The following is a 22,620-nucleotide window of genomic DNA, read 5'->3' as shown; positions in this document are numbered from 1 at the left end:
TAATATTTTAGATATTCATGGAGGGTGCCACTGCCAATAATGGGTGTGGGCAAATAATACTCATGTTTTAATGCAAATAAATTAAATGATTATGTCATCATAAATACGAAAATGCATATGCTTATAACACAATTATAATAAGCTTGTTCTATATCTCATTTCTCACAAGAAAATAATAATAATTCGCGGCTCTTTGATCACAAAGTTTCATAGTTGATGCGTCTCTTTATAAGATACTATATGGAATATTGAGTTTGAATCTCATTAGAAACGAGAAATTTAAAATTTCTACGTCCATATCATGTTCATTGATTTAATGGGCTTGTTCATTAATTTAATTATGTGCTTGTTCTTAAAAATTCAATTATCACTATATCCATAGTACTTACATAATTATGATTTACTTATGAGGAAAAACTTGTACACAATCTCATCTTTTATAGTACTATGTATGATAGTAGTAATATATTAGTAAAACATATGGGGACATGACAATAATATCATAGCCACACCTATGTGTAGTGATTCACATGGCCCCTCTATTATTTGCACAATTCTTGTGGATCAAATAATTCGTTGGTCTAACTATTTAGTGTCCGACTCATTAATTTTTGAAATCCCACCGACACAAAAGAATTCCAACTATTCATTACAAATTTCAACATTCAATTATGTGTGATTTCATTTATAAAACTTTATCACAACAAATTAATAATCTATATTGAATTATTGATCAGCACTGTGGGATCAGTTTGAAATTCAATGTAACAGATCACAATAACATCACAACATATATATACAAACAAAACCCTCAAAGAAAAAAAAATAAAATAAAAGATTACTATATACTACCATATAAAGAAATCAGAGCCTATTTTCAAGGCAAATATTTTCATTATCATTAATATTATTTTCATTATGATTAATAGTATTATTATTCAAGTTGATAGGCCAGCCAAGAATGCCACCCCGGTGGAAGGCAGCCACGACGACCCATAGATGAACTGGGCCACCGTGAACTTGCTCGCCTCCTCCACCGCGGTAATCACACGATACCCCGGCCATTTAACGCGCTGCCCAATCGCGCCCCCAGGGCCGTAGTTCATGTACTCCCCATAGTACAATGTGTCTAGTGCAAATGTTGCATTCCACTCCAACCACCCTCTTGGGTGGATGTGGTCCCCAATGTAGGACTGCAAGTACACCGTCCGCGAGTACAGCTTCCACGGCCGCCCTAGGTACGTCGGGTAGGCGCCCTTCGCCGCCTCCAAGTCGGGCTCTGCTATGATCCGGCAGGCGTGGATCGAGATGCCCGTGTTCTGATTAGGGTCCTTGCGGTTTTGGGCCGTGATGGTGTTCTTCTGGCCCGGCAACGGCTTCCGGGCGTGGATGCTGCAGTTCTGGAACACGACGGCCGCATTGCCGAAGATGAAGTCCACGGTGCCGTAGATGTCGCACTCCCGGTAGAACTGGCGCTGCGAGTGGGCGTAGAGCGTGTCTTGGTAGCCAATGACGTTGCACCGGTAGATGACGGCATGGTCCGCCCCGACGCGGAGGGCCACGGCCTGGTGCTTGCTTGGCCCGGCCCAGTTCTCAAATGTTATGTCCCTTGCAATGAATCCAGTACCAGTTGCAGCTACATTACAAAGAATACAAGCTTTAAATACATATAAACAACAATATAGTTAACACTTGATAGTTGATAATCTATTATTATGTCACATATTATACAAGAAAGAAATCAATCATCCAACCCTATGTTATGTAGTAGGGGTTATCTTACACATTTTCAATTCCACCTAACATCTTGTCCATTTTTATACACACTTTATACCAACAAGCATACAAGTATATACTTCTTTTGGCTACACTTCACATTTCAACTTTGAAATGTTTTTAGCCACCAATTTTCAATTCATAGTTTGCATGTGAAAAGCTTTAACAATGACATACCATGACCCACCAATACTGTGAGGACCTGCTTTATATTTATATATGGGACAAGAATTTGGTGTAGAGGATAAGATATCAAAAAATAGTAGTACTATTAAATCATATATCTAAAAGGAACGTGACAAGTGAGAAACAATATACACTACAACATGAATTGAGCATTCCACCCACTCCAACCCCCACCCCCACCCCACCTGCATTTTCTTTTTTCATTTTGAATCTTAGTTTAATCAACAATGAATATCAGTGAAATCAATTGCATCTCTCTCTCTTATGTCACAATGATCAAAGCATTATGCTTATTTCATTTGGTACCTAACTAATAGCATAAAAATAAATCATTTGACACTTAATTAGTTAAAAAATACACCAAACGATCTTGAAAACATATTATAAGATGATAAGCTCTCCTCATGGCTCCACTTAATACTTAAGTGAAGAACTAACTATAAAAAAAAGTAGAGGATAATAGGTTGAACTCATCATTATTAACCGACAAATTAGAAGGTTAACGGTCAAACTCAAACATATGCAATTTAGTTTTCTTAATTCTACTTTGTAAAAAGTATAGAGACTTGATTACTACTGGTTTAACAATCATAATTGAAACTTCCATCTATAAAATTTGGTGACTAATTTGCAAACTATCATTCCAAGAATTTGAGAAGCCTACCATATCTCCAACCTCCACCAAGAAAGCAATTATTGTGGACAGCCATAAAAGCTCCAATAGAAAGGGACAGTGGGAGGGGGACATACACTAAGACATAGTTGCAGGTGAAAGTCCCCCAAAAAAATAGCTAAGATTAAATAAATTAATAGTACATCTATTAGAAGATTTGGACTACCAAAGAAATTTTATCAGTATCCTATGTTGGAAAGTTTTACTATTAAGAAATGATTGATTACAAGGACATGAAGAAGAGCGTGCTGTTGAATTGTCCTAACAAGACAGCAACCTTATGCAGAGACGTCCATTTTTATGCACAGATATGCATGTCCAAGAATATTGTCACTGTCCAAACTCAAGGATGTAAGCATATACTTGCTTGTTTCAATACTTTAGTGCATATCATGTGTATAAAGTTATATATAAACAACAATGTACTCGTCACTTGTGAGTTGTGACAGTGTTTTGTTGACAATGCTAAAATAGAAAAGTGATCAACCTGGTAATAGAGGACTTGGATTGTCGTAGTAATTAAGACTAATCTACAACTAGTTTTATACTCTAAAAAAAGTTTCACCAGCCAATCAAAGTTTATATACCAAGATAGTGGATTTCTTTTTAAATTTTATCCCTAGTACTTGTGAAACTGAAAAGGTAAGAGTTGAGTAAAATGGAACATGTTTAGTACTCCCTCTGTTTCTTAAAATAAGCTTAGTAAGATTTAGAGTGGACAAAAGTAGTGGTTATGCGATACAAATGGTAAACAAATAGGTTTATGGATATACAATAAGGGTAATGGTGAGTATTAAGTAGTGTTAAACAATTTCATTATGGAATTTTAAAATTTGACACTCGTTCAAAGAATGACGGAGTATATTAGTGGAATAGGAAATCCAATTATGTTTTTCGAATTAAAAGATCCTATTAAAAGAGAAAATAATGTATGAGAACTTCAAGGGCAGATTAGTCAAATGACAGCCACGTGCAGTTTGACGTGCTTTTAAATCCGAGTCCCTACTAATTACCACCTTCATATATATAAATAGATAAACAAAAAGTGATAGTAATAAGGTAAATAAAGGGGGAAGGCAAGAAATATTACCAAATCCCGCGGTGTGGAATGTTGTCATATTATCTTGGATGCTCTTCCCAGTTGAAATGACTGTCTTGCCCTTACCGTCCCCGATGAATATTATGTTTGTCTTCTTTCTCCCCACCTTTAATATAGTCTCCTCATACCTATCAAAAAATGAGGGATATTATTTGTTAAATAAAATATACTCCAATACATAAGAGAATGACATGTCCAAATATCACAAATATTTGAAATGTAATCACTAGGAAAAAAATCGATTACTCGAACACAGCCACGTGAGAAAATAATTACTCCTAAAAAATCATTCCCGGGAAAAAAAAAACAAAGGACATGTATATAAGTGTCATTTTACTACGTAAAAAAGGCAATTTAAATGGTAACCGACCACAGACATGTGAACTTACCTTCCTGCCCTCACGTAGATGATAAATCGGCGACTACTGTATTCCGGCGCCTTCTTGATCGCCTCCGTGATCGTCTTGTACGTGCCGTTGCCGTCGTGCGACACGACTATATCGGCGTTCATCGCCGTCACCGGCAAGTCCAGCAGCTTCCTGTCCCTCCGCGACAGCCACGCCGGGAAATGCTTGTGCGCCTTCTCGCCGCCGAGGAGCCTCCTCCGCCGGTTCTGTATCGGAATGCCGGAAAAATCCTCGTCTCCCGAGGCCGCCGCGTATATCGCGAGGCAATTGCTCACGAGCTCCGACAAATCCTTCAACCGATCGGTCATCTGATTCTTCACGTAGCCGCTCAGCTCCGAGAATCCGTCAGTGCAGGTGTCCTGGTTCGTCAACGACGCGCTCAGCCACGTCAGCACATCCTGCGTCGATCCACCGCCGCTGCTTCCAGCCGGCGCGACGGTGGTGAGCGATCGCGCGAGGAGATCCACCGAATCGTCTAGAAGCTCGAGGCAGTCGTCGTATGCTGATCTGTTTGGGGAATTTTATATGATTAAAATTTTTTGCATGTCGATTGGGGTTAAATTGGTACCAAATTGAAACAGAGGTGGTGAAATCTGACCTGACGCGGGGATCCATTTTGAGGTTGCTGATCTCAGCGACGGAGTAGAGCGCGCGGCCGAATTTGCGGAGGGTCATGTTGACGGAAATGTGGACGAGGTCCTTACCGGAGGCGGAGGCGGCGCCGGGGAAGTCGAGGAGCGAGTTGACGCAGAGAGTCGGGTAGCGAGTCCTGCCGCAGGCGTAGGAGATGGCCTTGGAGGGGCGGCGGGCGTGGAGCGCGGAGGAGGCGCGGCTGGAGTCGTCGACTCTGTTGCGGACGACTAGGGCGACGAGAGAGGCGGCGACGGCGGAAGCCGCGAGGAGCGTGGCGGCGAGGAGGAGGAGGAGCTTGAGTCTGGATTTTTTGGGGGCGCGGGTGGGGTCAGGGGTTAGGCTACGAGTTGAGGTGCCGCCGCTGGTAGGTTCGGGTGCTCCGAGCCTGCCGTATTCCATTTGGAATAGCAAAATGTGAGTGATGGTAGGATAGGAACAAGTGAAGGAGTTAGTGATTCAAGATTGAGGTGTGTGTGTAAGTGTAAGTGTATGTGTAAGTGTAAGTGAAGGTTGCATAAATATATGGTGACTGCATGTATATGTAGATTGCAGACTGTAGAGAGAGTGGGGATGATGTCCAACTGTCCAACGGAATTAGCTGGATTCTACTTATTAAGCACCAATTTCTAGTGATGAGAGAGCTACTTATTACTGTTTAATGACTACCATAAATATTGAATCTCATAAATATTTTATTCAAATTCATTATGTAATTTTCAAATTTTTGTCATTTTACCTATAAAAGAAGAATAAAGCTACTTGGCCATATTATGATCAGTCATAAATTGATTAAATAGCAAAAACAAAATCGATTTTTTACAAATTTTCGGTTTAATACTACTTGATTTTACTTTTATATCATTTTTATTATTTGTTGCTCAACATATTACTGCTGCTCTATTGTAGTTTTTGCTCAACTTATTACTACTGTCATTTCTTGATTGTTACTCAACGTATACAGTAATTCGTGATATTAATGTGTTTTACATAATGGAATTCAAAGATAAGTGCCAACTCACAAGTTCATTCACACGCATATAAGGTTATATCGATAATTCTAATTTTTTATATTTGTAAATAAACTAAATTAACTCTTTATGGTTGGCCATAATATAGTCATTTAGCATCATTCCTAAACTATTCCTAAACTAAAGCAATGCCATTGTTGAGATTATTAGTACAATCTTACTTAAACCAACCACGTAGATGGGCACGTAGATGGGCAGAACCTGTGCTGTCTGAATGACGTCAGCATGAGGTCTCGACTTTTATATTATAGTCGCAAAAATGTTACTCCATCTTACTTTGGTATAGGGGAGGTATTATAAAAGCCAAACACCTTTTAAGATTTTCATATCTTAAATCAATTATTAGTATTATATATTGTGACTTATTATTATTATTTTGATTAATCCAATACCATTTGATGAGTGATGACTTATAAGCTTCTTTTTGTGTGAAGGAAGAAACATAAGCCATAAGGGTTTAAGAGTCAATTAGGATAACGAAAAAGAAAGGACAAGGGTTTCTTAAATTTAAAAATGTATAGCTATAATTAGGGATGGCAAATCGTGCGTGTCGGGTCGTTATCGTGTCGACACGATAACGACACGAACACGATAAAAACAAACACGAACACCACCCGTTAAGAAAACCTCAAATACGAACACGAACACGACCCGCTTCCCTCAGACCCGAACACGACACGAACCCATTAACGACACGATAACAACACGTATTGGAAAGTGATTAAATATTTAAATGATTTAAATGAGATATGACCATATGAGACTATGAGAGTTAATTTAATAAATATTGAAAAATGAAAATAATAAGAATTAATAATATTAAAATATTATTTGTTAACGGATAACACGAACCCGACACGAACACGTATTGTTAACGGATAACACGAACCCGACACGAACACGACACGAAATTAATGGGTCGACCCGATAAGGACACGAACCCAATTAGCTCTGACCCAAACCCATTAATTTCGTGCCAGTTCGTGTCGTGTTATCGTGTCGTGTCAAAAATTGTCAGCCCTAGCTATAATTGAAGATTTTTTTTAAAGATAATAATGAAATCTCAACTAAAAGTTAATGGTGTAGCTATTTTGGCGAAGAATATAGGCACGGACAATTATGATTAGGATATATAAAGGGAAACAACTACAAATCCGATGACTACATAATCAAAGGTTAGTCAAAATTGGTTTCAATAATTAGTACTCTTATTACTATACACTTATGACGGGTCTCCCCTCCCAAAAATATTACTCGCCAAAATTTTAAAGACAAAAGGCTTGGATTTAAAGTCATGCTTATATATCTGGCTTATGTATTCGGTATTAGATCGAATATTAAATGGTCCACTTTAATTGGAAATGGATTTTAAGAAATTGCACAAATTGCAAAATAAATCTAAAAATATGGTCATGTTCTTGTCAATCACAAACTTTTTAAAATCTAAAAAATAAATTAAGAAAGATGCAAATTTGCAATGATCACATCTACCTCATTTTCAGCAAAATACAAGTACATGAGATTATGTATCAGTCTCCGGTGAAATATGCGATGATCAATGTGTCAACCAATTTTAAACACGTATAAGTAATATGACTATGTTGACTCACTTATCTAGGATGGTGTATATATTTATGTGGTGGTTGTCGTGTTTACAATCGACGGACATATAATATCATGTGCTAGTATTTTGCTGAAAATGAGGTAGAATGTTTACAATATGAATCTATTATGATTTATTTGCTAATTTTGAGTAAAATATGAATTTTAAATTTATATATAAATTTTATAATAGTAGTACTTACTGTATAAGTTACTAGAGGGTGTTGTTCATTTTTTTGGTTCGAGAAAGAAACTAACATTAATTTAAGAGATATTAATAATTACATTAAAAAGCTTGATTAAATTTTAGTAGGTCAAATAAAGTTTGAAACTGAAATGAAATACTAAGTCATGAATTTTCAAATTTTTACATTTGAATTCTTATACAAATCGACGTCTTTTGGGATACTCAAAGCGACGTTATTTCATTAAAATAAAAAAATTTATAAAGAAAAAAAATGAAAATAAAAATAAAAATTCTTATTCAATGAAACACGGCATCTTGAACATCACCAAAAAACGACAGATAGAACATGCAATTGCAAAAAAATGAATCTTCATTTTAAATACTTACGAGGGTAATTAGAATTGAACAAAATTTTATAATTTAAATAAAAAACTATTTACCCTTATTTTTTTTATTGAAAGTTTCTGCAACGTTATAGAGTTATAAAAATTACTACTATAAGATTGCCAGTCACGAGAAAAACATAATGGCTGTTGGATTATTTTATATAGACTATAGTCATTATATAATACAAATAGCATTGATTGTTCTCGTTGAATTATTTTATATAGACTATAGTCATTGGAACGTTACATTTCCACTTTATGGCTGATCATAAGGTTTGCTGTCTACAATTTCAAACCAACCTGTAGTTGTATTCTTCTCGCTTGTGTGTTACTATTTCGTTTTTAATATTAAAATGCAATCAATTATAACAAATACATATGAAAACACTCCCTTATTTCTGTCTTTATTAAATTTATTTGTGGTACTAAATGATATGATATGATAAACTAAATGATATGATAAGTACTAGTAGTATATTATTGTCCTACAAAACTGCTCGAGTGAAAAAGAAGGCAATTAATAGTAGTAGTAGTGGTATAATAGTAATAGTAAAAAACAAAGTAACATTGAAAAATAGTAATAAAATAAATACGGAGTATATAAATAAATAAATGCTTATCCAAAAATATGTACATAAGAAAAACATAAGTAAAATGGTACACTAGTAATAGACATTTTTATTGTTATTCACCAACTTCATTCACCAAAGAGCAATAGTCTCACAATAACTCTAAAGCGAGGGTGTGTTTGTAATGTTGTAAATAACCTTTCAATCAAATATCACGTTATTGAAATATTTCAATCAAATTACTATAGTAGTATATTCCAATCATATGCACTACATTCTGCATCGCCCTTACGAGATTGCTAAAAATACTTAAACGTGATATGTTAAATTAAAACTTTTGTTTGTTAAATCATCGAAGGTTAATTCAGTATCTTTAATTTATTTATACAACTTATGAATTGGTCAAACAAAGTTTGATTGTGTACGATTTGAATACTTCTATGAGTTCTATCAACCATTGACTTCAACGAATGTTCTTGTTCGACATTATCTAATTTTAATTGTTTTTTTTAATTCTACCACCGTTACTAGCTATTTAAGGAAGCACTTTTAATAGAACAATCTAATATCTTCGAACGAAAATAAAATTAATTTGTAGAACATGCTAATAAGAATGGGGATACTAAAATGAATTAATTTCATTTTTGTAATATTAAGATATATTCCTAATATTAGAGCGTAATCAAATGATTCGAAACAAGTAAAGGGGGCAATTGCATACAAATTCACACTAAAAACAAGACAAACTAATAATTTATGCTGTAATATTAAGCAAATACTATTTGGATGGAATATTTGGATTAGAGGCCTACAAATATATAATATACATTAGAATCTAATAATTTATTTTACGACCTTTTGTCATAGGGCCTATTTGGTTAAGCACTAAGCAGTCACAGCCGATATAACTGCTGTTAGTATGTCTTGTCTTGCTACAAAAATTTTCCTCTTCTTTTTCAATTTCTTGTAGTCTCATATTACATTTTATTTAATATTTATGGATAAGCTATATGAGGATTTAATAAAATTAACGTAGTGGGATGAGTGTGTGGGTTGTGTGTGTTCTTTAATTTGATGTGAATTTATTAGTTTCACTAATTTATTAATTCACTATATGTACATTTTTTTTCTCGCAACGTATTTTATTAAGTTATGAGATATAAGACTTATCAATAAGTTTGTTGACCATGGGCCACTATTAAATGAAACAACCTGTAATTAGTATATTATTATTGATGGGAAACATCAGTTTCCATAATGGCCAAAATAAATCCAATCTTCATGTGCCATTGTTTTGTTGATGTGTCCATCTCTAACAAATTTAATGACCCTACCATCATACATAAAAATGAATTTAGGGTTTTCCAAACAGTCTTCAGCCACACATTAAATTTCCATATTAAATATGTTTGGCGGCAATTAAAATTTAATTTATTTTCCTTCAAAAAAATATTTAATTATTTTCGCTTATTCGTTTCGCGTATTTCCCCAATAAACTCAATCAGTAAAATTGTTAATTCTACTTCTATAATTTATGAACACTTTTTTGCCATCATGAGCAATGTCTTAGCTAGACTAATTAGTTTTAGACTTTTAGTTTTCATGAATTATCTGAAAAAGCATATCTATTTTTCCTCAAAAAAATCGCATGCTACGCATTAGACACTTATATATGTATTCTCTTTTGAAAATATAATTATTTATTATTTCAATATATAACGTTTCTCTTAAGAAATTGCAATCATAACGTTTTGAATGCCTAGACTAAACTAATGATTTTTGTTTTCTCATGGCATGTTTAAAGTGAATTGTGTAGCCATCAAGATAGGCTTAAAGATATTTCTTAGCGGAAGTTAGCTAACTCTTTTTGGGATAGAAGAATCAGTAAATCATCTGTTTACAAATTAAAATTTTAACGTAAATTAATTAATAGTACTAATATAATTGGAAATTTAAACTATATATACCGTGCTCTGTTAATTTTGAGGATTTAGATGAAAATGAAAGTTAAAGGCACATTTAAATTTAATACACTAAATAATTATGTTGTTATTCAACACTCCATTATTTTTGCAAGATTCATAGAATAGGATTGATAATATAGTCGATCTTGACCCTAAAATTGTTTTCACAGCAACAAATTCGAAAGATGTTAGACTTTACCAAGGTGGGACCTAAGAGCATCTGCAACGGTAAACAGGACGGTGTCCGTCCGTCCGTGCCAGCGGCACGGAGACGCTGTCCGCCGCTGCGCTCGCGCCGCTGGCACGGTGCTGCTCAATGCATCGAGCACGTTCGTGCCAACGAGCAGGTGACGTGGTCGGCGCTGATTGGGCAACGGCATAGCCGTTGCATTTGAATATATATATATATTTTTTAAAATTAATGACTTGCATAGGACTTTCAATAAACATCTTTACTCACACATATTTTCTTTATTTGTATATCTTATTCTAATTAATTCATACTCTTTTATCATTAGTCACACATCTTATTTTTGTCATTAATTTTATTATTTTTACTTCACTTAGATTATAAATTAAAATTGCATAAATGTTTCATTCACTGGGGAGTAGTAAATTCTTCATTTTGAGTGAGACAAGATAAGTACATTTTTGTTTTTTTAAATCTCCATATTTCTTTCAATTCTTATTTTTTATATATTTATTATATTTTATATTCATTATTTGAAACTCTTATGTCCCGTGCATAGCTCGGGTATTAATACTAATTGTTTTCAAAGCAACAAATTTGAAAGATGTTAGACGTTACAAAGGTGGGACCTAAAGTTCTAAATAACGAACTAGAGACGTTAGAATCGAGTCCGATAATAATAATAATAATAATAATAATAATAATAATAATAATAATAATAATAATAATAATAATAATAATAAATTAAACAATTTTCAACATCATTATCTGAACACTGTCTATGCGGTGGGTTTTGATAAATAAACATTTCCAAAGACAACCGTAATTTGACGCGTCCCATAATTCAACTCGAAAACGACATTAATAGTCAATAAGAATATATGGAATTTTATCATGAAAATGGAAATAAAGTATTTTTCTTATGTCAATCACCATTAAATAAGTAAGTTTGTTCATCCGCCGACAAAATATAAAGCCACCTTGCAAAAGATTGAATTCCCATAAAAATAAAATTTAAATGACATCAATAAAAATAACTAGAAGCAAAAGAAAAAAAAAATCATACTTCCAAAGCATTACATTTCGAGTACTAGCTCTAGCAATGAACTTAGCTAAACATAAACAAAAAAAAAATTAAATGTGACCAATAAAAAATATAAAATAACTAGAAGCCAAGAAAAAATCCCATTCCAAAGCATTACAGTTTACTGTTTTTGAGTACTACTATATCTCTAGCAATGAACTTAGCTAAAGTTTTCTCGCCCTTGTGGCCGTGGGCTGGCGATAGAGTCGGTCGAACCACCTGACCTTGCCTAGATTCGAAACACATTGACTACCATACTAATTGAGCTAGAACAATTTGATCGGGCCCTATAAGGTGAGTATTTCTGTAGTAAAAAGAGGATGACTTATATCAAGGCCCAATGAATAAAATGGGCTCAATATATGGATAGAAATAATCATAATACGCGACATCAGATAGCATATAAAATGGGCTCAAGGTAAATATATCTCTTATTGGGCCCACAGTCTAGAGCCCACTTTATTAATGGAAATATCAGTCCCACTTCAGTCCGTTGGCATGGGCCACAAATAAGATAAATAATTGAAAAAAACCTGGTATATACTGGCCATACAGCATGATAGAAACATTCATATTTTAAAAAAATTATATTTGGAGGCATATTTTTACATGGATAATATTCATTTCAACCAATCGTCAATTTCTTGCTACAAACATGAACCGTTTGCTTTGACTCTTGAGCCGAGTTTTAACGGTGGAACAATATGTACTCCTATGTATACTACTTAGTCAATAGTTATTTGTATGACATTAAATTCAATATTATTCAATACATCAAATGGAGCATCATGATCTATCCATATTTAATCTAGAGAAGTTGACGCAAACCAAACAATATTTGTTATAATCGGTGGCTATCTGTAATTGCGAGGATGAAATCGATTGAGTGATTCGTGCGAAGAGAGAAAATCGATCTTTATTGATTGAAGAAGTCGAGCTACCGCGAAAAGAAAAACTGAATTGAAAACAGACTTTGACTACTATTTAAGCTGACACATCTAACGACTAGTTAGATCTAACGGCTACGACTTAATCTCTAAACTAGCAACATATCGGACGGCTGCTGAACATCTGAAGCTTGAGAGCAGCTTCAATGACTTCCACTTTGCTTTTAACTTTGATTTCATAAGCCTGAAGCTCTGGTGCAGTTGAGTAACCACCATCCTCACAATATTCATTAAATTCAATATTAATTCAATACATCAAATGGAACATCATCTATCAGCAGTAATCTAGAGAAGTTGATGCAAATCAAACAATATTCATTAAATTCAATAATATCAAATCGAACGTCTTCTATCAGCAATAATCGAGAGAGGCTGACGCGAGAACCTTTTCTTTGACAGCTTCCTTAATGTTTTGAAGAGACTTGACCATATCATCGCATAGTTGATCAGGATTTGGGATCAATTTTTCATCAGCACCAATCGAAATTATTATCATATTACTATAGCTTTGGTAATGGATAATGAAAGACTGCATATATAATTATTCAAATTAACAAAATATAAATAATCGCCACCATCCCATATAAAGAATGAAATAATTAAATTGTGCAATTAATTAGTTAGTTGATCTTACTTGAGGAAATCCGCAAACAGAGGGGGCAATGTAGCGTAAATGATGTCCAAATAAATTGACCTCCTCAGCGGGACCCATCACATTCGAGAAAGTAAATGTTGTGTTTCGGAACACAGCTCTCGTCAAACGTGCCGCTGCCTACATGTGGGAACGATTGATTAACTTGGACCATAAATATTCTCTATATCATACTTCTTCTTATTACAAAAAAATAGTCTTGTGCTTTTTTCTATTTTAAACCATTCTTTAAAATTAGTCATTATTTTTATGGACGAAAAGAGTATAATATTATTTCGTTTCAATATGCCTTAATGTGGCAGGACAAATATTTAGAAACAAATTGAATATAGTAGTATTAAAACAAGAGAGAGTTGTTAAGAGTGTTTGTCCAAAAATATAAGGACATGCATTAATAAATTAAGAAGGGAGGAGAGAGCAAGCGGACCACTCACATATGGTGAAATACTACGTTATATTGAATCATTTGCCAGTTATTGAATTTTAATGGTCCATTGAAATGAAATATCCCAACAAAGTAAAATTGTTTATGGAAATTGACAGAAGTAGCATAATGCATTCATATTATGATGTGATTCACCTACACTCCCAGCTAGGTCCTCAAAAATATAATTATAATGGAGTGATATTAGATTTAATAAAAGTGTTAATGATATTGTGAGTGGAGAAAGAATCTTATTTTTAATGATATTTTGTTAATAATGATTATAATTATAATATGAAATATCTAAATATGTATTATAAGAGTCACATACTCGTATGTGATATAAATGATCAATAAGTTCATATAACAAGGATACTATTTTGTCGGTAGTGTCTACAGATGGAAAAATAACCATTTTTCGCTATCAAAATAATAAAAATACTTCTTCTGTCCGATAAAAATATATGTACTTTTCATTTTCATCATTCTCACAAAAGTATTTCCATTTAATTTTTGAAAAATTATCCCAATTTATTTCCTTATACATCGACTTATTTACAACTTATACCAGCATTAAACACTACTAATAATATTGGTCACACTATTTACTAACACTATTTAACGGTCTTTCTCCTCTTCTTTCTTACTTTACCAAATTTGTCTTAATTCTCATGACATATCATTTGCCCCTATTTTTACAGGGGAATTGATTACTACAGTATTTTTAAGAGACTTGATGAGTAAATAAACGTCGTACCTTGGTTCCGAACAACGAGGTAGTTAGCTTCATGGTGACGTAAGCGCATTGGTGAGCGATTGATACTTTCTTTCTATCCATGGTGGATTTTGCCCTACGGATGTATGTCAATGGGTCATCTTGCAGAGCTATGGTGAATGGAAGAAGAACCATTGCTATTTTGTTTCCCAACATTCCATTCACCTCCTCTTTCTCCAACATCTTTGCCATATCCTATTCAATTTTTTCAATAAATGATCATTTCTCCCTTATTTGAGACATTATTATGTCAAAAAAATCAATTCCCTCACCTCTATTGTTGTAGATGGCCTGAGATTAAAGATAACAGTTGATCGAATGCCTAGATTTTGTGGTAGACAATTGCTGTTCTTCTCCTTGTTTTCTGCCACATTTTTTTTATTATTCACTGTAATGGAAATGAAGACAAAATCAAAATCCTTGTATTTCAAGATGTAGTAAATAAAAGTAGTAGTAGAAGTAAAAAATATTCTCACCGTATATTGAGTTGAGATAACGACTGAGGCCTGCCTCTGTGACTCCGAGGACCACATCATTAATGCTCTTCAATAAATTTTCAACAAAATATTCACATTTCACACACTAACTATTTGAGAATTTAATCAAGAATTAAAGTACTCCCTCCATCCTTGCTAAGATAGGCATTTTTTAGCACGAAATTTAATAAAAATGATTTTCTTTATTAATGAGAGTAAAATAAGAGGGAAAATATGTAAAATGAAATAGGAGTAACAAACTTATCATGAGACATCCCAAAAATATAACAAATCACTTAACAAGTAACGAAGGGAGTAGTGGAGTATTAAATTAAATGAGCACACAAACCACGTTCATGGCGTTTTTGATGAACTTAACGTCGTCGAGACTAACGATCCTATGCACGAATCTCTTCCGGCAGAGCCTAACGCCGCGGCCAGCTCTCACCGGAGTCTGCACGTCACGGAGAAACAGCAACGTCGCAACAAACTCCGCCACATCCACCAAAGTGTAGAACAAAATCAAAATCACCATCCAAAGGAATTTGAACATCCCTCTCCCCCCGCCGCCGCCTTCTTCCCGCAGCTTCTTGGACGGCGGCGGAAGCACCGGCAAGGCGGCGGGATCGTCGAGCTTCCTGGAGCAGGCGTGCGTGAGCGCAATGAGCGAGACGCCGTCGCCTAAGGAGTGGTGGATCTTCATCAACACCACCGCCTCCGCGTCCGACGCCTTCACGTTCAGAATGTGGATCTCCCACAGCGGCTTCGCCGCCGCGTCCAACGGAATCTCCGACAGCCTCGACGCGTACTCTGACACGAACTCGTCCGGAGATTCCCGGGCCGCGCTGACATCCGGGACGAAGAGGTGTTTATCGATGTCCACTGCTGTCCGCCTCCACGTGTACCTGCCCCTGCTCGTCACCTTGTTTCGACAGAATTAATTTGGAATTAATAAAAAAATAAGGTTAATTATTTTTAAAAAAATGTAAATTTGAGGATGAAAATGTTAAGACTGTATGGGTGCAGTCGACAGTCTTAACAGAGAAAGAAATACTAACGAGGATGCTGCAGAAGCGAGGGTGCTTAAGCAGAGCTTGTTGCACGCATTTCTTGAATAAAATGGGATCAATTTTGGTGTAAAACCCCATTAATATTACTATGCAGACATTGAATTTGGGGGTTTGCATCATTCGCCCGGTGGGGCTCATGGGCTCGTCTTCTTCCTCTTCATCTTTCTTTCTCGCCATTGATTTTTTGTTGATTGTTGAGATAATTGGTATAGTTCCGGAATTTATTTATAGTACTCCTACTATATTGTAGTAATTGTGATTACAGATGGAAAGTAGGGTTTTGGTTGATCCATGCAATAAATTTGATCGGTGTTGAAAGCGACCTGATCAAGTAAGGCCTAAAATATTAATGGAGGTATCTCTGCTAGGTCTTATCACGAACATACAATGGTGTATACTCATATGCTGATTTTCGTGGTTGGCCTAAATTTGGATAGATAACCACTTTATAAATGATACTTTACGTATTCCCTTCATCATTATGACTACTTTTTTGACACAAGTTTTATGTACTCCCTCTGTACAAAAAAAATTTGACAAAATTATAAATGACACAAATTTTAATGTATACTACATAATTTGTAAAGTAAAAGAGAAATTAGGGAAGAAAAATGTGATGTAAATAGTGTTAGTGGATTGCGGGGTCCATATTTAAAATGATATATATGATTAATATTGGTTTAAAACTTTACTTTTAGAATTAGTCTAATTTAATTGATAATCCAAAATGATAAAACTTGTTTATTTTTTATGGATGAATGGAGTATTTAATATGTTAGTCAACAAAGTTAATAGAATACCATGTGATTACGCCGTATATTGGTTTTATAAGAATAGTACTATAATAAAAGATGTAAAAGATGAATAGAATAAGTTATTAAAATATTAGATGTATTTAATATTGATACAAATGAAATGAGAATAGTACTCTATTTGGTTTCATTAACAGTCCTAATTTCTCATTAATTATTGTCCAGTGCCCATTAAAAGTTCCTTTACTTTTACAATTTTAATTTTAGGGACGTGGACTTCACATACCACTAATTCACTAAACTCGTATTTTATTAAAAATTTAATATATGAGTATAAAGGTAGGATTAACATTCTATTAACTTTTTTTCTAGTAAAGTCAAATAATTTATTAAAACTCCTACCGAAAAAAATGAGACTTCTAATGAAAACTGAAAGGTCAAAGGAGTATTAACTTATTAAAATGAGTAACTTGTTAGTTTCACATTAGCATGTTGTTTTTAAATTATATACGGAAAGAATGTAGTATTTGAATGATATAGAATTGATAAACTAACTCACCTTAATCAATTTAACATGTTATATAAGTAATATATATTTTCGGGTTCTTTGTTAATAGAGTTGCTTCTTTTTAACATATAAATTAATAAATATATATTAAATGTGTAAAAAATATGAACAGACAATTAAATTACAAAAATAGATATGACTCAATTATTTTAAAATTTAAAAAAATGACTACGAACAAAGAAGGAGAGAAGTACATCTTTAGTGTGTGCATTTTATCTATTATAATAATAACAAATCTTTCCGATTATTACCTTATGAAATCAGTTATTCAGATGAACTCCGCGTACTATATAAACAAGAGTGAAAATTTGTATTTGATCTTCCATGTTTAATGTTTTGTATGTAGATATAGGGAGTATGAAATATTGGCATGATAAATTTGAAAATAAAACTGAGAATATCCTTCTGTCAAAGGCAGAGCTAATAATACAGCCAAACATTTATTGGTATAGTTATTGAGTGTGCATTGTTATTTTCAATTGGCAACACGTACACAGCCATTTCTCAATCAACAATCATTTCTCAATCAACAATCAACTAGTAGTATATACAAATTTGGGAATTTGACCAAAATAAGTTCATTTCCAATTAATTTGAATTTTGACTGATTTAAGTATAACAACTAGGGGTGGGGATTCGGTCGGTTTGCTTCTGACCGAACAGATTTGTCGGTTAACCGACTCATTTTTTCCAAAATTTAGAACCGAAACCAAACCTCTTGTTGGTTCGGTTTCACAAGGAACCGATCGGTTCGGTCTTCGGTTTCACCGAAGGAACCGAACTCAAGTGCAATACATTCAGTAAAAATAAAATATTATAAGCTTGCTATTGCTAGCCTGGGATGCGATCATTATCTTAGGACTAGGTGGGTCTATTACTTTTGAAACGAGGAGCACAAACTTTGGGACTATTCACAATCATTATCAATTTGGGAGTTTGCAATCACACACCAAAAATTAGTTTGCCGTCCAAATTAGTCTGCAAGAATTCATTTAGTTCAGCAGCAGCGGAGCAGAGAGTAGCGACAGTTTTTTTGGAGAGAGCAGAATCTTAGTAATTTAGGATTTTTACCATTTTACATTCTACTCTTAAGTTTTTGATAAATGATAAATTAAAGTAAACATAGTGCAAATTAAAATTCAATTCACAAATTGCGGTTCTTCGGTTCTCGGTTAGAACCGAGAACCACCTAATTCCAAAACCTACTAACCGAAACCGAACCTTAACCTTATTTTCCGGTTCTCGGTTAACCGGGAACCGAAAAAATAAGGTTCGGTTCTCGATTAACCAAGAACCGAGGACCGTTTCCCCACCCCTAATTATTAACAATATCTTTCCCAATTCCAATTCCGACTATGTATTTTTCAATCGAACTTTTTTCAGATGATGTTAATTTTTAAATTTACACTGCTCAAGTGCTCATTGTTACACGATCTCGTTTCAACTCACTTTTTTTTTAAGAAGATTAATAATACTTCATGGCTTAACCAGTAGTCATTATTATCTCCAACCTTTGGTCTATTAATCGAAGTGGAGCCGTCTCAGCAGACGCAATATTGCTTTTAATCTCCCTTTGTCTACTGCAGTACTATAACACGCATTAAAAAAAAATTATCTTTTAAGAATATAAAAATTGAAACATGTTACTAGCATTTGAAATTTTTTAAAATAACCACAATAAAAAAAACTGTCCCTAAATTTACGATAATTATCATAATCTTTTGCTTTCTATTTCTTAATTTTAGTTGAGACACCAATAATAAGAATATTTTATAAAGCGTTGGTGGTATAATAGTCAGACACAAATTAGTGTCTTTAATAGTATTAAAAAGCAACCTTTGCTGTTTTTTTATTGTAGTGACGTGTTTTGATCTTAAATGTAGGTTTCTTCTATGTTTATTGATTTATTTTTTATTACTCATTCGTTCACGAAAAATAGTGTCATTTTCAGACTACACAAATTTTAATGAGAATTAGTAAAGTAAGAAAGAGGAAAGAAAAAGTCGATAAAGTAAGAGAGTAAAAGAGAAAAAGTAATAGAGAATGAAAAAAAATGAGTAAAGTATAAAATCAAGGTTCCATTTTGAAATGAGAGAAATTTTTGTAGATATTAAAAAATGATAAATTGAGAATACTTTTAATGAACCAGGGAGTATATGTTTTATAACTTCTATTTCTATAATTTTTGAAGAAAATGAATGGTGTCGATGATAAGTGATAACTGAAGAGCCAAGCAGTTGCCATGCATATACAACATAGGCCATAATAAATTATCAACTACTCCATTCACTTCTCCTAACTAATTGTAGTTAATAGGCTAAGAAGTAATGAAAAGATAAAATTGACATGTGGATGTCATAGTCGAAAACTTGAAAACAAAATCATACTATTAATTTGTTTCAAACCCTTAGTTAAGGTAGTACGTACTCCGTATTTTAATTACAGTATTTGTACGTAATTTCGAAAATTAATCTAATTTTTTAGGAAACTATTTATGAAATGTAGATTTATATAATGATCCTTTATTAATTCATTTAGTACATTTTGAATGATATACATGATTTATTTAAATCCCAACTAACTTTTAATTAAGTTTTGTTATACCAAACTTTTCCGACACCCCCAGAGGATTAAGAGCATCCGCAACGGTGGCAGCCATCGCCACCGCCTGGAACGGATGTGTCTCGCCGCCGCTGCGCTCACGCCGCGCCAGCGAGCAGCTGACGTGTCGCGCGGCGATTAGGCAACGACATAGCCGTTGCCTTTAAATATTTTTTTTAAAATTTAAAATCAGTTTTTAATTAAAAAAACCGATCAAAAAAATTTCACTTCCCAAAAAAATTATAACCGTTTATTACCGTTTTTTACACTTATTTATTTATTTTTTATTTTTTTCCTCCAAAAATACACACTTTCATCTATAAATACATTCACTTTCACACCAAAAAATTCACATCAAACTACACAATTCTCATCTTCATTCTCCAATATTCATTCTCATCTTCATTCTCCCATATCAATTTTCATCTTCATTCTCTCATACCCTAACAATGTCCGGCCAAGGCGATGACAACCCGCCCTCTCACGGTTGGAACCCCGAATGATTTGGTGCACAACCGTTTCCTAGTCCGGAAACGGAATATTCGGCCCCTCCTCTCACCCAAGATTCGGCCGTTCCGGGTGGCTACCGGCCATACCCAATAGACGACCAAGGTGCCTCCGAAGGGCGATACGGGTGGACACCGGAGCCTAGGCCGACCGCCCCTCCCAAACTCCGCCGGCTCCTACTCGTAGCGGTGTCCGAACACCGTACACTCCGGCGGAGATGGATAAATTGTTCAAGGCGTATTTTGAAATCTCCGAAGATGCGGCGGTTGGCACGAACCAATCCGGCGATCACTTTTGGTGGCGCGTCTCTCGCCGGTACAATGCAAACCGGCCGCCGGGAACAATCGATCGCAACGAGAGTATGGTGCGCAACTGCATCGGCCGAGCCAACGAAGAAATTGGCAAGTTCAATGGCTATTTCCTCCAGGAGTCGCGGAATGCCGGGAGCGGCCGGAGCGAGGTCGACATCATCACTGCCGCGCTGAGCACCTACCAATCCTTGAACGGTAAGTCTTTCAAGTACCTCAACGTTTGGCAGGAAACGCGGTTCCACCCGAGGTATATGGGAGGCGTAACATCCTCCTCGAGCGGCTCCTCCAAACGGTCAAGTCGGTATCCCTATCCGACTCCGGCTCCGAAGAAGTGGCTAGCCAACTCGTCGGAGCTAACTTGGGTAGCCCCGACGCCGGACCAAGCGGTTCCCAACGCCGACCGCAAGGAAGGAAGAAGGCGGCGGCCGACCGCCGGCGCTCCGCGACTTCATCGGCCCCCGCCCCCGAACCCGCACCCTATGTTCCACCTCCACCCCCGAACAACTCGTTGTGGGCCCTTTTGACCCAACTCAATATGGCCGATAGGTCAACTATGACCCCCACGCAACTTCAAACGCACGAGGACATGATATTGGGTCTCAAAAACTAATTGGGTAATATTAGCCGGATGCGTAGTCTTCCTCGGGTAATATTAGCCAATAATCATGTAATTTTTAATTTTTAGGAGTTTAATTATGTACTTTTTAATTTTTAGTATTTTAATTACGTAATTTTTAATTTTTAGGATTTTAATTATGTAATTTTTAATTTTTAGGATTTTAATTATGTCTTTTTTATTTTATTTGTAATTTGTAATATTTATTGTGGTTTTTTAATGAATTTTAGTATTATGGAAATGTTTTGTGTAATTGAATTTTAAATAATTGTGCTCGTCCTTGCGGAAGAGCACAGCTGTGGGTGTTGTGCTCTTGCCAGAGAGCAGGCAGAAAAAGTGGGGTCGGGCCCACAACCGTGCCGCTGGCAAGAGCACGGTTGTGGATGCTCTAATGAATTCGGCATCGGTTTGCTAGATTAGTAGATGTAACGTTTATAATGTTTTTTTTAAAAAAAACTTTCTATTGTACGGCAAGGGTTAAGTTGCACAAAACCTAAAATTAGAGAACCATTTTTTCAGTCCTAAATTTTGGACTTTTGCTATTTAAGTATTTAACAATATTTTTTCCATTCTACTTCATTTACAAAAATTAATCTCCTTCTATTTTTGGTGAATTTCTTTCTACAATAATATAAACTCATTTTTAGTAACCATATTGCAATCCATTTTAAGTTAAAATTGCTGTCGTAATTAACCAAATTGTGTGGACTGAGGTCCATTGGGCCTTAATTTGGTTAGATTGAGTTTATCGTCAATTGGGCTTTTAAAAGTAACTCCGTGATACAATTTTTTCAAGGGATATTGACACCTAATATCATAGAACTTTAAAAAAGTTGAATTTTTCCCACGAACTTTGAAATTGACAAAAATATCACGAATTTTACCATGAGTTTGTTATTTCCCACCAATGAAAAAATTCCGGCTATATTAATAGATCGAAGAACAATTTTGGAGGGTGTACTTCAAGAAAAACTATCTTCAAGGATTGAAAAACTTGAAGCTCTCGAAGTTGTTGTAGAGAAATCACGAAAAAAATTCGTAAAATGAAATTATTTGCCTTAATTTTTTCATTGGTGGGAAATAACAAACTCATGGTAAAGTTCGTAATATTATTTGCCAATTTCAAAGTTCGTGGAA

General features: G+C 34.8%; 2 protein-coding genes across 3 annotated transcripts; both read right to left on the bottom strand.

The window, feature by feature from the left end:
• Positions 1 to 856: 856 nt before the first annotated feature.
• Positions 857 to 5,359, bottom strand: LOC121748404 (probable pectinesterase/pectinesterase inhibitor 34). The gene is made up of 4 exons (XM_042142733.1): positions 4,740 to 5,359; positions 4,124 to 4,648; positions 3,726 to 3,862; positions 857 to 1,636 (listed from the first exon to the last, which is right to left on the bottom strand). Exons 1-4 carry the CDS (start codon positions 5,171 to 5,173, stop codon positions 939 to 941), a joined length of 1,794 nt encoding a protein of 597 aa, XP_041998667.1. The 5' UTR covers positions 5,174 to 5,359; the 3' UTR covers positions 857 to 938.
• Positions 5,360 to 12,682: 7,323 nt separating this feature from the next.
• On the bottom strand, positions 12,683 to 16,345 carry LOC121747791 (wax ester synthase/diacylglycerol acyltransferase 3-like). Of its 2 annotated transcripts, none has more exons than XM_042141913.1 (7): positions 16,117 to 16,345; positions 15,408 to 15,980; positions 15,059 to 15,125; positions 14,855 to 14,970; positions 14,565 to 14,777; positions 13,366 to 13,503; positions 12,683 to 12,948 (listed from the first exon to the last, which is right to left on the bottom strand). In XM_042141913.1, the coding sequence occupies exons 1-7, from the start codon at positions 16,303 to 16,305 to the stop codon at positions 12,826 to 12,828; spliced, it is 1,419 nt and encodes a 472-aa protein (XP_041997847.1). In that variant the 5' UTR covers positions 16,306 to 16,345; the 3' UTR covers positions 12,683 to 12,825. The 2 variants fall into 2 exon arrangements, with proteins under 2 accessions (XP_041997847.1, XP_041997846.1); XM_042141912.1 differs by having other exon boundaries at positions 12,683 to 13,260; positions 16,117 to 16,344.
• Between the last annotated feature and the right edge of the window lie 6,275 nt (positions 16,346 to 22,620).

Source organism: Salvia splendens, chromosome 9 (genome assembly GCF_004379255.2).
Source record: "Salvia splendens isolate huo1 chromosome 9, SspV2, whole genome shotgun sequence".
Taxonomy (NCBI): Eukaryota; Viridiplantae; Streptophyta; class Magnoliopsida; order Lamiales; family Lamiaceae; genus Salvia; species Salvia splendens.
Note: the sequence above shows the minus strand (reverse complement) of the source record. Positions and strands in the feature narration are given on the sequence as shown.